This window comes from Peromyscus leucopus, chromosome 8b, assembly GCF_004664715.2.
Source record: "Peromyscus leucopus breed LL Stock chromosome 8b, UCI_PerLeu_2.1, whole genome shotgun sequence".
In the NCBI taxonomy this organism is placed as follows: domain Eukaryota; kingdom Metazoa; phylum Chordata; class Mammalia; order Rodentia; family Cricetidae; genus Peromyscus; species Peromyscus leucopus.
Genome location: NC_051086.1, coordinates 99,593,981 through 99,607,359, shown reverse-complemented (window position 1 = coordinate 99,607,359; position 13,379 = coordinate 99,593,981). Strand labels below are relative to the sequence as shown.

The 13,379-nt window shown below is 52.5% G+C and overlaps 1 protein-coding gene across 1 annotated transcript; it reads right to left on the bottom strand.

The window, feature by feature from the left end:
• Window positions 1-134: 134 nt before the first annotated feature.
• On the bottom strand, window positions 135-11,855 carry Otop3 (otopetrin 3). Its single transcript, XM_028889694.2, has 7 exons — window positions 11,669-11,855; window positions 6,762-7,181; window positions 6,534-6,670; window positions 5,515-5,573; window positions 5,128-5,246; window positions 1,945-2,759; window positions 135-831 (listed from the first exon to the last, which is right to left on the bottom strand). The coding sequence occupies exons 1-7, from the start codon at window positions 11,685-11,687 to the stop codon at window positions 661-663; spliced, it is 1,740 nt and encodes a 579-aa protein (XP_028745527.1). The 5' UTR covers window positions 11,688-11,855; the 3' UTR covers window positions 135-660.
• Between the last annotated feature and the right edge of the window lie 1,524 nt (window positions 11,856-13,379).

Sequence of the window (13,379 nt, the reverse complement as noted above, 5' to 3'; positions counted from 1 at the left end):
AGACAGAGAATATCTGGTGTAGACCACTCCTGGCTGAGGAACAGGACTGTCTTGCTTGAGAGGACCATTCTTCTCACCACACCTGGAGTGGCAGTTCTGTCCCCAGGAACAAATGCCACAGAGACGGAATGGAATCGATCGAACAAACAGGGTTTATGGAAGCAGGAGAGAGCTGTTGAGCCCTGCCTGGCAGCTAATTAATGAGCTCATTAGGAGCCAGGGTGTTTGGGGAGAGGGGCAGGGCTGCCTGCCAAGCTTTGAGTGCTGGGTTCTGAGCTCCCAGCAGGAGTCCTGAGCCTCCAGGATGTCCAGCAGCCCCGTCCACAGGATGAATCAGTGCCCCCGCCCCAGCCCCCAGACTCCATGATTTCATACTGACCCTCACAGATAGTAGCCTTTGCCGGTCACCTGGGTACATCCTTAATTACATGGACTGTTTCGAAGAGGCTCTGCTCAGGCTCCACTTCCAAGGCCTGACCTTGGTTTTGAGCTCCAGGCAGTACCCTCCCTCTCAGTCAGGTTGAAGAAAGGTCACTTTGGGAACCTCAGGCAGGTTTCTGCACCTCTGTGATGTGATGATGTGTCTGCCCAGGTAGGCCACGCCTCCTTTTACTGTCTTGGCACTTTGGGGGTTCTGCTGTGGTTGATTTCGTTGGGCCCTCAGGCCCCTAGGTAGACTTCCACCAGTCCCCCAACAGAGTGCATTCGGTAGAAGACCCCCAGAGGCAGGCCAAAGTTGACAATGGTGAACCAGGTCCTGTAGCCGTAAAAATCCTTTTCCAGTCCGTTCTCAAACTCAGGGTGTATGCCAAACGCAGGCATCATCCACAGCTGGGGAGAGAGAGGAGGCTGCCGGGTGAGGAAGGGGGCTCTCCCAAATCTTAAGATGCTTGGCTCATGGGAGGCTGACCTAGAACCAGCCTGCTCATATTCCACCATCCTGGGGCTTTCAGAGCAAGGTCCCCAGCCCTGGTGTCCTTCTCACTCCGACACAGAAAGTCTGGGCCACCTTGGGCTTGCCTGAGGCCAGGCTGAACCCCAGAGGGCTGCCTTATACATGACATTTGGCAGGACCTCCCAGCCAGCTATCTATGCTGCCAAGTTGGACGGTTTGTGCCCTAAGCCCCGAGCTGAGGCTTTACTATTTCTGATAGTTGCAGCCACCTGCATGCCCCCCTGGCCCCCGCTCTCCTGTGAGAATTCTACACATTTGCCAAAGCCCAGATCAACCTTATCCACCTTCCAGAAACAAGCCTTGGCTCTTGGGACACAGGCTTCCGACTCTGAATTCCTGATGCAGTTCAAAGCCAATTTATCACTTCTTCTCTGTATAGACCAGCTGTTGCACATCTGGGTTGTGTTTTCAGTGCTTTTAGAGGTTTGGAGCTAAACAACCCTGAGTTGTCCCATATCTGCCACTTACAGGCTGTGAGAGCTGGGTCTGAGCAGACAACATATGCTTCAATTTGTCTAAGGGGTGGTGGTGGTGTACAGTAACATTGCCTGTCATTTGGAGGTACTGTGATGATTCAGGAGATGTGGAGATAGTGCATGGACCTTTGGGCCTGCGACTTAGCAGCCACCAGAAGCTAAGAGATCAATGCCGACCTCCAATTCTTCTAGGGATTAATAGAAAATAAATAGTTCTGGGCTGCTCTTTTGGCCAAATTCAATGGATGATGAGTTCAGTGGTCATTTTCTAACAGGCTCCTTCTCCATCAAGGCTGAAAGCTTCTGGGGTTCAGAATCACACACATTTGTATAGAGGGCTTTGCTACATGCTGAGCACATTAACTCATGCCAGGCAGCTTGCAGGGAGCTGCTGGAGATATTCCTGACTCTCAAGCAGCATCAAGATCGCTGGAGATGAGTGACTCCCTAAGTAAGGGACTCTGGGTCCATCCACCACCCCCGTGCCCCACGAGTTTCCGCTCAGATACTCACCGTGATATTGCAGAGGATGAGGAAGAGCGAAATCTCCTTGAGCATCCTTCGTTTCCAGTTGAGGTGGCTGTAAGAGTGGATGTAAGCCCTCGAGGCTCTCCGTAGGTCTTGGCCCAGGTCCCGCAGGGAACCTCTGCGGGGCAGCTCAGCATCCTGCTTCCCCATCACATCGGGGAGCACAGGCTCCCAGAGGGGGCGGCGGTGCAGGCCCTCGATGATGAAGAGGTTCTGGGTGATATGCTGCAGGATAAGCAGCAATGAGTAGGCCAGGATGAGCTGGTTGAGCAGTTCGTGTGGCTGGGTGGCCACAATAGCCACGAGGGAGAAGTAAGCGATGCCCATCTGGCCCAGGGCAGCGCCCATCAACAGCACCACATCCAGGCTGCGGGTGGGGTTCTTGAGTGTGTCCAGTTCTCGCTCCTCCAGCCGGTGCATGATTGTGCCTGCCAGGCACGCCAGGCTCATGGCGGGCAGCACAACCACATAGAATGCATAGTAGAGGGTAAAGTACTGGCGGGCGATGTCAGGGCCGCTCGCCTCGATCTGGAAGAGCACAAAGACGCACACACCAGCCACAAGTGCCAACAGGCCCAGCAGTGGACCAAAGATGGCCCCGTGCAGGCGGAAGGGTGGTCTGTTGGGATGGGCACCCGAGTGGGCTGCCAGGCGGCGGCCCACGTTCTTCCACATCACGAAGAGCACCGCGCAGCAGATGAGGCAGTACTCGGTGCTGAAAGGGTAGAGCATCAGGTAGCCCTTCTGGAAGACCTCGCACACCGTGGCATTGAGGCACATACAAGTGTTGGTCTCGTTACCTGAGAGGAGGCAGGGCAGGAAGATACAGCTTCTCAGGCAGGCCCTGCACTGAGAAACCTAAGTGGCACGATCACTCTCACCCACTTTCTGGAGCATACTGGATCTGGACAGGACCCAGCCAGATGTTTGTTTTACAGATGTGGAAACATTCGAGATTGGAAATCATGAAATGATTACTCTTTTACAAAGGGATTCAAGACTCTAGGTGCCAAACTTTTATAAAACATTTCAGTCAGACCTGCCCAAGCATCACCTCCACATATTGCTTGGTTGGCAGAACAAACCCATCTTTTGCAATAAGAAATTGGGCTGCCACACCTGAATGCAGTGACCAGCCTCAGCAGGACATACTGGGGTAATTAGAAGTCAGCGCTTCTGGATGAGTGCATGGTGTCATTCACTGGGTGCCAGAATGCTTGAGCTGAATCCAAGTCAGACTTTGGGCTGTATGTACATCCACTTCTAGGAAAAGCAGGGGAGTGGGAAGCAGCTAAATGCTACCACTGGGAAGTAACTGAAAAACCTCAAGGTCATTTTAAAAAAGAATCTTTACCAGAGGCTGGAGAGATGACTCAGTGGACTGTTGCTGCAGAGGACCCAGGTTTGGGTCTCAGCACCCACATCAGATGCTCACAGCCACAGATTCCAGTTCCTAGGAATCTGATGCCTCCCTGCCTCTGCAGACACCCACACTTATGTGCAGTCTCCCCCTCTCTCTTTCACACACACACACACACACACACACACACACACACACACACACAGAGCCACACACAAAAATATGTAATTAAGAATAAAATAAATTATTAGAAAAAATAGAATCTTAGCTGGGCAGTGGTGGTGCACTTGGGAGGCAGAGGCAGGTGGATCTCTGTGAGTTTGAGGCCAGCCTGGTCTATAGAGTGAGTTCCAGGACAGGCAGGACTGTTTCACAGAAAAACCCTGTCTTGAAAACCAAAACCCAAACCAAACCAAAACAAAAAGAATCCTAAACAAAATGCCAGGTGTAGTGACACACACCTGTAATCCCAGAGTTTGGGAGACCAAGGCAGAAGGATCTCAAGTAGGCCTGGTGTGATTTGTCTTCCTTAATTGCTTCTCCACCTAATGTTATGAGACAGGGTCTCTCATTGAACCTGGAGCTCAGTGTTGTCCAATAATAATAAACTGAAGCGGTGGGTGTGGCTCAGCGGTAGAGTGCTTTCCCAGCATGAACGAGGCTCTGTTCCAACCCCTAGCCGCAGACATACAAACACACATCCATGATGTCACTTGACCAGAGCTCCCTCTTTGCACTTTTTGTGCAAAGTGCAAACAGAATATAAGGATGGCCACACATACAGACGTGCCATGATTCATGCGCTGGGTGTGTGAATGCATGAGAGCTGGTACACACAGGTCATGATGCCACCCGTGGGTGGGGCAGACACATAGGTGTGGCTGAATCCCACAGACTGCAAGCTCCCCTGTGGATTTATGGAATGTTGCTTCAAAGGGCGTACTATACAGGCTCAGGATTGGCCAGATGGATGATCTAGGGAGAGCTGTCTACCCACAAGTCTCCTCTCCCTCCTGGTATGTTTAGATATTAAGATTACATTAGGACAGTGTTCCTTTCAGCCCCAAAGGCTTTTTAGTCTCTTACAAGTAAAATACAAATATCATGGGTGGGTGCATGCCTGAAAGACTTCTCAGTGACCAACTCAGCCAGGATTAGTGGCTGGCTTGCTGATGGCCACATGGCTACAGGGAGTAGGGTGCAGGTACCAGTCCCTGATGGAGCTCGAAGGGGACCGTTGACACAGTGAACTGTGTGTGTGTGTGTGTGTGTGTGTGTGTGTGTGTGTGCACATGGAGACCAGAATCTGCTTTGTTTTTTTTTGAGACAGTCTCATTAACCAACAGTTCATCAATTAGTCTGGCTGGCCAGTGATTGATATGTCAAGCCATGCATGGCCTTTTTTTTTTTTTTTAAAGATAGGATCTCACTGTGTAGCCCTAGCTGGCTTGGAACTCACTATGTAGACCAGGCTGTCCTTGAACTCACAGAACTGCCTGCCTCTGCTTCCCAAGCACTGTGGGGATTAAAGGTGTGCGCCACCACCGCCCGGCTTTGCCTCGCTTTTTAAATATGAGCTCCTAGGGACCAAACTCAGGTCTCTGTGCTTCTGTGACAACACTTTTAGACTGAGCCATCTCTACGGCCCACACTTTTTAGTTTAACAGTGACCTGCCCTTGAGTGTGCTCCCAACTTCAAACTGTGTGTACCTCCCCAGTGTGTGTGTGTGTGTGTGTGTGTGTGTGTGTGTGTGTGTGTGCACATGTAAATGTGATGGGGGAGTGGGAGGTTCTGGTCCCCTCTGTACCTGAGAACTTTTCCATGAGGGCGTCAAGCTCAGCCTCAATCTCTTGGTGCATGGAGTCATTGGTCACAGCCAAAATCCACAGCAGCAGGTTTGTGGCCAGGGTCAGCATGAGGCCGCACCTGGAGGGAGGACCACACTCTGCTCACACACACAGCTTACACAGCCTGAATAGCTCCCAGGGCCCCAACCTCACCATTCACTGCTGTTGGGGTGAACACACAGACTCAGAAGCAGATCTCAAGTGGTGGTAGGATTTTAGGAACCCTTAGGGGTCACTTGGGATGTATACCATGCTAACCCACAACTTCAGGCTCCTCCTGTCTGGGGAAACTGGAGGGTGGTGGAAACAGAGAGCCCCAGGAGACTCCAGCTGGGGGGACATCTTACCTGGTGAAGTTGGTCTGCACCTGAACACAATCTTTGCAGTGTCTCCAGAGCACCCATGTCTGAAAGAGAGAGGGTCTTGAGCCCAGGTGCTAGTGGTGTGGTGGTGTATAGTGTGAGCACCTCAGTTGTGTGTGTGTGTATGTGTGTGTGTGTGTGTGTGTGTGTGTGTGTGTGTGTGTGTGCAGTGGAGGACCCCATGGGAAACCTGGTTGGAATCCTGGCTCTGCCGTGTCTTTTTTCTGTGTGGTGATGGGCCAGGGGTGAACACCCCTCTGCTGCAGCTTGCTCAGCTGTGAAAAGGGGCTCAGTGGCCACTGCTTGGGGAGGGGGAGAAACCTGCTTGGGGAGGGAAGGAAGGGAGGTGTAAATATAGCACAGCAGAGGCTCCACAAGACGGAGAGGCGGGGAGGGCTGTCTGGGAGCTGGGTTTAAGAATATGCAGGCGGTGGGCGGTGGTGATGCACGCCTTTAATCCCAGCGCTCAGGATGCACAGCCAGGAGTATCTCAATGAGTTCGAGGCCAGCCTGGTCTACAGTGTGAGAGCCAGAACAGGTACCAAAACTACACAGAGAAACCCTGTGTCGAAAGCCGGGCAGTGGTGGCACACACCTTTAATCCCAGCACTCGGGAGGCAGAGGCAGGCGGATCTCTGTGAGTTCGAGGCCAGCCTGGAAAGGCGCAAAGCTACACAGAGAAACCCTGTCTCCAAAAAAAAAAAAAAAAAAAAAAATCTCAGGGGGGAAAACAAACAAACGAACAAACAAAAAACCAACAACAACAAAAGAATATGCAGGCACATATAGGCAAATGTGTTTATAGGTTACATCTGGGAGACAGGTATGTGTGGAGGCGCACATGTGTACAAGAGCTTTGTGTGGGTGTGGATACATGGAGGTGGGCTATGATTGGTGTGTGTCTACACTGTGGGGCACGGACACATTAGCTATGTGGCTGGTTTTAGTATAGGTTGGGTGGTATGTGTTTCCCCATAGGTATGGGGGTGCGAGAGACCCATCACCTGGACACTCATGAAGATGATCTCAATGACTGGAAAGATGAGTTCCACTTCTGACTTGCAGTGAATGTGGCTCACATCATAGCCCATACGAAATACATTCAGGCAGATGGTACAGCTACCGAAGAGCACCAGGGAGCCTGGCCAGGAGAGGATGGGCAGGTGGGCACCCGCCCCTGGACAGGTTCTCCCTCCCCGGCCCTTTCCATCCTCCTAGCCCCGAGCACTCACCCCTCACCCAGATGGGTCCTGCGTGAGGGTCACGGTACAGCACCGCGTGGGGCTTCCGTGTGGTGCCCACCATGTAGTAGAGGAGCCAAAACAGAGAGAGGACCTTCAGTGCGGCCAGCAGGATCCACACATCACCCAGCGTGACAGCCACGCTGTTGAAGATCATGCTACAGATGAATGCCCCACCCAGAAATACCACATTGAGGGCCAGGAGCCCGGAGAAAAGCTGCCCAGCCTTCTGGGCCTGTCGGTCTCTCCTCAGCAGCAGGGGGAAATGCCGTGCTAGCCAGGACTTCTGCTTTGGAGGGCATGGGGGCCCTGCCCCCAGGTGCGTGGTGGCCATGTCTGCTTGGTCACAGGTAGGTGCTACCTCAGTGGTCGCTGCTTCTGAAGACGACAAGGGGGCAACCTGAGCAGGGGCTAGAGAGGAAGACAGAGCAAATAGGTCAGCTGACAAGGAGACCCGGGTTGGAGCCCACCGCAGTTCCTAAGGGCTGTGCGACGAGAGCATGCTCTGGAGCCCTTCTAGTCGGGACGCTGGAACCGCCCCATATCCCTTATGGGACCCAAGGTTGAGACAGACCAAGATAGGCACAGAAGTCCTTCAGGCTACACATGAGCATAAAGGTTTGTTTTGAATACATTGAGAGCCACCTTTCCCTCCTCACCCATGACTGGGCCTCCTCACTTCACAACTTAACGCCTCCTCCTGATCTGGGATAATGGTTTTGTCCAGGCAGCAAGGGTCCCTTGAGTACTGCCCTGTCACTGGGCACGTTTTCAGAGCCGGAACTTTTTACCAGCAAAAGTCAGGTGAACCTGCTAGTTTATAGAGAAATTCCACTCACGAACATCAGGAGAGCAGGGACCTGTCTCCCTGACCGTAGGGTGTGAGTGCGTCCAGTGTTGTGTTGAGAAGGGTCCTGAGGCTGAGTCTGGGCTTGGTGGAAAAGAATGCTGTGGTCTGAAATAATGCTCTATTGGGGTGCACTGGAGTATTTGTAGGTACAGGCAAGGTCTAGACGGCACCCATTGGGTTCACAGTAGCGTTTCTTCTGGGGGAGGAATGAAGGGAGTCGAAGAGAGAGAGAGAGAGTTCCCTCTAGCTTCAGTGTTCATAAATAAATAGATAGATAGATAGATAGATAGATAGATAGATAGATAGATAAATAAATAAATAAATAAAAAAGTGGTCAGGCAGTGGCAGCCCATGCCTTTAATCCCAGCACCCAGGAGGCAGAGGCAGGTGGGTCTCTGTGAGTTTGAGGCCAACCTGATCTACAGAGTGAGATCCAGGATGGCCAGTGCTACACAAAGAAACCCTGTCTCAAAAAAACAACAAAAATGACCAATATAACTAAAATGTATCTTTAAAAAAATAGACTTATTTATAATGTATATGAGTGCTCTATCGGCATGATGCCCTCCTATGCCAGAAGATGGTTGTGAGCTCCATGTGGTTGCTGGGAATTGAACTCAGGACCTCTGGAAGAGCAGCCAGTGCTCCTAAACCAGTGAGTCATCTCTCCAGCCCCACTAAAATGTATCTTAAAACTCAGAAAAGTTTGGAGGAAAGGCTCTGTGATTGACTTGCCAAGTCTGCCTTGTGGATGGGATGGGAAGGATCAGTTTGAATGCCATGCACTTGACTTTAACTGCCCCAACTTCTCTCTACCCTACTCTACTCCCGCTGTCCTATGAATGTACAGGATGACACTGTCTCCAGCCTGCTCTTTCCCTGAATGTCTCTCGCCATTTCCTTGCTCATCTGAAGCTTTCTCTCGGGCCACTCACTGCCACCACTTGCTTGGTCCACCTCGTAATTGTAGTGCTGTCCCTTCAGGATGCTTTGGGCACTGCTGCTCCACAGTGTCCTCCCTGCTCCACTGCCCCAAAGGCCCTCCTAGAGCCCCTGCCTCCGGCCATTCTGGCCTCAGCGCTCCGAGTTCCTACTGACCCATCTCCTGATCCCAGGGGGGTTCTGTACGCACATCTCTTAGCAGAGAGCTGGACTTCGTCTTTGCTTTTGTCCAGACTATGCAGTGCATCAGCCCCCAAGCCTGTCCATTCCAGCTCCCACACTGCCTGCCTTTGGCCTTCCTCCTTTCCTTCATCTTCTCCCCCTCTTGGTTTCTCTCTTCTTAGTTTGCTTCCTTTATAGTTTGGCTCTGTAGCTCAAGCTGGCCTTGAACTCTCAATGTTCCTGCCTCTGCCTGCCACGTGCTGGGATTCCATATACCTGTACCTCTATGCCTGCCTGGCTACTTAGATGAGTCACTCCTTTAGTCTGGAGCCCATCTAGTCTCTCGTGGACTGGCCTTCCTGCTCGTGGTGCCTGTCTCCTACGGAGAGTCCCGCAAAGACAGCCAGTTGCCCTCAGTTAAAGTCCAAGGCTAGGGGGCCTTACTGAGTGGAACGAGACAGTGTGCACTAACGAGGGCCTGGGGCACACAGTGCTCTAGGAAGAGTGGGGGCTGCTGCTGCCGCTTCCTGCTCCCGCCTTCACCTCCCCAGCCCCCACTGCTCTCCCATGGGCTCCATTGGCTGCAGCATCCTGCTATATAGTTCCCAGAACACTCTTGCTTACCTTCCTATCTTTTTTTTTTTTTTTTTTTTTTTTTTTTTTTTTTTTTTTTTTTGGGACAGGGTTTCTCTGTGTAGCTTTGCGCCTTTCCTGGAACTCACTTGGTAGACCAGGCTGGCCTCGAACTCACAGAGATCCGCCTGCCTCTGCCTCCAGAGTGCTGGGATTAAAAGCGTGCGCCACCACCGCCCGGCTTACCTTCCTATCTTTGCCCATGCCCCCATCCTTTGTCTATGATTCCCTCCCTCTTGCTCTTTGGTGACTCCAGCTGGTCCTTTAGGACTCACCCAGGCTTGGTGAGGGTCGCTTCTGGCCACTCACCAGCATCCCTTGCTCAATGCATTGCCTAGCATGCTCTGTCTTCATTAAGGAACTTTGCTCTGTCTGTCCCTCAAGACCCTACTAGGAAACCCTCACCACACTGGCTCTAACCACAGCCTCTCTGAGGCCCTATTTCCCCACATGCACCCTGAGCAATACTGGAACTGAGAACGTCTGATGTTCTCTATTGGACAGTGAAGTACTAAACTTTGAACCCCTTTCAGGAATTTATAAACAAGTTTCTCTCCTTTGACAGTCCATCCTTGGGAACAATTCTACCTCCTCCCTGCCCAGCCCCTGGCCACACCCTGAGCTCCTCATATCCACTCAAACCTAAATAGAGGACTCCGTGTTTTCTGTGTGGTCTCTTGACTCCCTCTTCTGTACTTTCTCTCTTCCTGCCAGCTCCCACCAGTGACCCTCACCCTCTTCACTGGGAAGCCTTCCCTCTGCCCAAGCAGACTATGTCGGGCCACTCCTCCGCTGAGCATGAGTGTGCACCATCCAGGGAGGTTCCCTCAAGATCTGGGACTCCTCCAGGGCAGAGACGGGGTCCTGCCCCACTCACCTCTCCAAATCTAGCACAGTCCTAAAACCCAGCCCTGGACCCTGGCTTTTTCTTGTGGGGGGGGGGATTTCAGCACTAGAGCTGTGAACAGAGACCCTGCCCCTTAACCCTTTCCATCCTGGTGCAGGTGAGGAGGCGGCCCAGATGTTTATCTTTTTACCTCTCTCACCCAGGTTGAGCAAGGTAAGGCTCCCAGGACACCTCCCTGCTCCCTTTCTGCCAGCTCTGGTGGCTCCACCTCATCTTCTCTATAGTCTGCCTCCCTTCCCCACTCCCTACTGATCAATAGCCCAGATGGCATTCAGCATCTCTGTGATCTTGGCCAAGCTACTTAGTTTCTCTGCTCAGCATCCTTGTCCATCCGTGACATAAGGGAGCAGCGATGGAATGGTAATTCCCGGTGCTCATCGCTGGCTTGCACTCCATCTAGGAATCATCCCCCCTCTCCAAGAGCCTTGTGCATGCTAGGCTGGTGCAGTGCCACTGAGCTACATGCCCAACGCAACAACTTCTGGAATGAATAAATGAAGGAATGAATACATGATACCTACCTCAGGAGTTTTGTCAGAATTTAATCATCTGATATGTGAAAATACACTTAGAGCTATGCCGGGTTGATTTTTGTGAACTTCTCTACAGATCAAGATCCTAGAGGGACTGAAAGGTTGGAGTTTTCGCTCAAACTACAAGCTTTGAGAGTGGGGGTGTGTGGAGATCCTGGAGAACAAAGTTCCAGGTCCTCTCCCTTCAAAGGGCTTGCACTCTGAAGGTATCCCCTGCTCCCACGCCTGTGGTTCAGTCCTCCACCAGAGGTTATCAAAGGGGCAAGTATGGTTCACTGCCAGACGAGGTATTAGGGTGGACATCAAGGGGTCCAGGAAAAGAGCTAGAGCTAATGAGCTTGGAACCAACTAGGACTCCGCCACCCTTGGCACGCCTCTCAGCACGACACCATTCCAAGGGAGGTCCCAGACACCAAACTGGTTTATGGGTCGCGTTTCAGAGGCGGGCAATGAAAGAAGATGAACCGTCGGGGACACAGGGCCAATAGCGCAGGGCCAGTTCCGTGGGAGGCTGAGGAGGGCAGGCCCGGAAGCTTCGGGGATTTCGTTCCGAGCCGGGGAAGAGAGGTCGAGGCAGCCTCTTTTTTTAACCGATCATCCATTCAGGTTTCTGGATTCTATTCGGTCTAGGAACCCTCTTTGGACTGTGAAGACGGACCCTTGAACCGGTATGCGCAGAGCCAGAGTTGGGGTGCTCCGTACAGAGGAGACAGCCTTGGCTGCCCAACTCACTCTCCCCTCTCTTCCCAGTCCTTGTAGCCCCCGGCTCATGAACCCCACTTTGGAACAGTGAGTGTGAGGATGGGCTTCCGAGGAAGGTTCAGTCAGCTGTCCCCGGGTCCTCAGGGGTCCCAGCTCGAGCTAGTCCTACCTGAGGTCTGCGAAGCCATCGTCGCGAGCTCCCCAACACCTGAATTGCGGCGTATCTTTCGTCCAGGTGAGGCCCCGGGAGTCCTGGGACAGAGCCTCGACGCCCTTTCCTCCCCCCGGCCCCCCTGCGAGATTGCGCAGCCGCCGCTCGGGCTCCAAGGCCCATCGATTTTTCTGTTGACTTTGGGAATCTCATTAATCCCTCGTTAATTACTCCGCCAGGGGCTCGGGCACAGAAAGGGCAGCCAATGGCGAGGCGGCTGGGCGGGAGGGCGTGGCAGGAGGCGGGGCGGACGCCGGCTGCAGGGTCTGAGTAGGGGCAGCCCCCAAGGTGTATTGGGGTGCATTGTCCTCAGCCTTGCACAGAGAGCTTGATGGCTTCGGGCTACACTTGCCTGTGGCGTCTGAGCTACGAATGGGATCCTCTCTTCTCCCGGTCCAGGTCGCCTCTTTTTCACACCCTTCCTAGCTGACCTAGCTCCAAAGCCACCTCTCTCGGGACCTCTCTGCCTTACATCAAACCTGAAATCGGGTGGAAGAGACCCAAGGTGGGAGACTGGATTAGAAGGCAGGAGGGGAGGCAGTCTTTAGGGCCTTCTCTGGTCCTCCCCTTCTCCTCTCCCTCTCCTCTCCGCCTCACATCCCCACCACCCCCAGCCTCAGCCTCAAAGACCTGTGGACGCCATGCTGATGACAGAAGCCTCTCTCTTTCCTCTGATGTCTTCGTGCTCTACATGTCACTGTTCTCACACTCTTCTCCCAAATGCCACCGCTCCCAGCACGGTCCTCAGCCTAATCCAGGTCTGGCTCTCCCTCCCTCCTGGCTGTGAGGTCTCCCTTCCAATCTCTAAATCTCGCACCCAACTAACTAACTAACTAACTAACTAACTAACTAACTAAATAAATAAATAAACGGGCTGGTGCTGGTGAGATGAGTCAGTGGGACCCGGGTTCCATCTCTGGGACCTATAAGGTGGGTGGAGAGAATTGATTCTGCACATTGTCCTCTGACCTCCACTGGTACACACACCACAGCAGGTGAACACACACACACTCACACACAGAAATTAAAATGTAATGAAAAATTAAAAATAAACAAGCTGAGTGATGACACTTGTAATCACAGTACTTGGGTGGGGGGTACATCCATCTGGAGTCAAAGGTCATCCTTGGCTACATAGGGAGTTAGAGGCCAGCTGGACTCCATGAGACTCTGTCTCAAAAAACCAACGCAATAACCAGACACCAGCTCTGACCCTTCTTCCCTCCTCCATCTCTGTACACAGCTGTAGCAGAGCAGCCTTGTGGCTTTGGAGGGGTTCCTAAAAGACCCCAAGCAGAGTAAGTAATGGGTGGCCCCTGGGGGTGAGGACTCCCCCAGCCTCTCTTAAGCTGGAACCACCTCTTCTATCTACGCTAAGAACTCATGCTCCTGGTGTTCCTGCGGTGTCTGAAGGAAAATGCCTGCTGCTTAGGGTTAATGGGTTTAGGTTCAGATGGACAGGAAGATTAGCTTCTGTGGTTCTGAAGCACAGGAGGGTAACAATGGCTGGCAACAATCCATTGCATATTTCACAACAGCAAACAGAGGGACTTTGAATGCTCCCAACACACATACACGATGTTCTCGGTCCGTCTGAGGCAACCAATATGCCAGTCCTCGGATCCGATCCTGACACATTGTACTCTGAAATGGGCACTTTACAATTACT

Bases quoted from the DNA above. Each gene is read 5' to 3' on its own strand.
- Otop3 (XM_028889694.2), bottom strand. The intron at 5,574-6,533 runs GTGATGGGTCTC...TCTCTCTTTCAG, and splicing joins TCATCTTCATGAGTGTCCAG to ACATGGGTGCTCTGGAGACA. The intron at 2,760-5,127 runs GTACAGAGGGGA...GCCTCCTCTCAG, and splicing joins CCTCATGGAAAAGTTCTCAG to GTAACGAGACCAACACTTGT.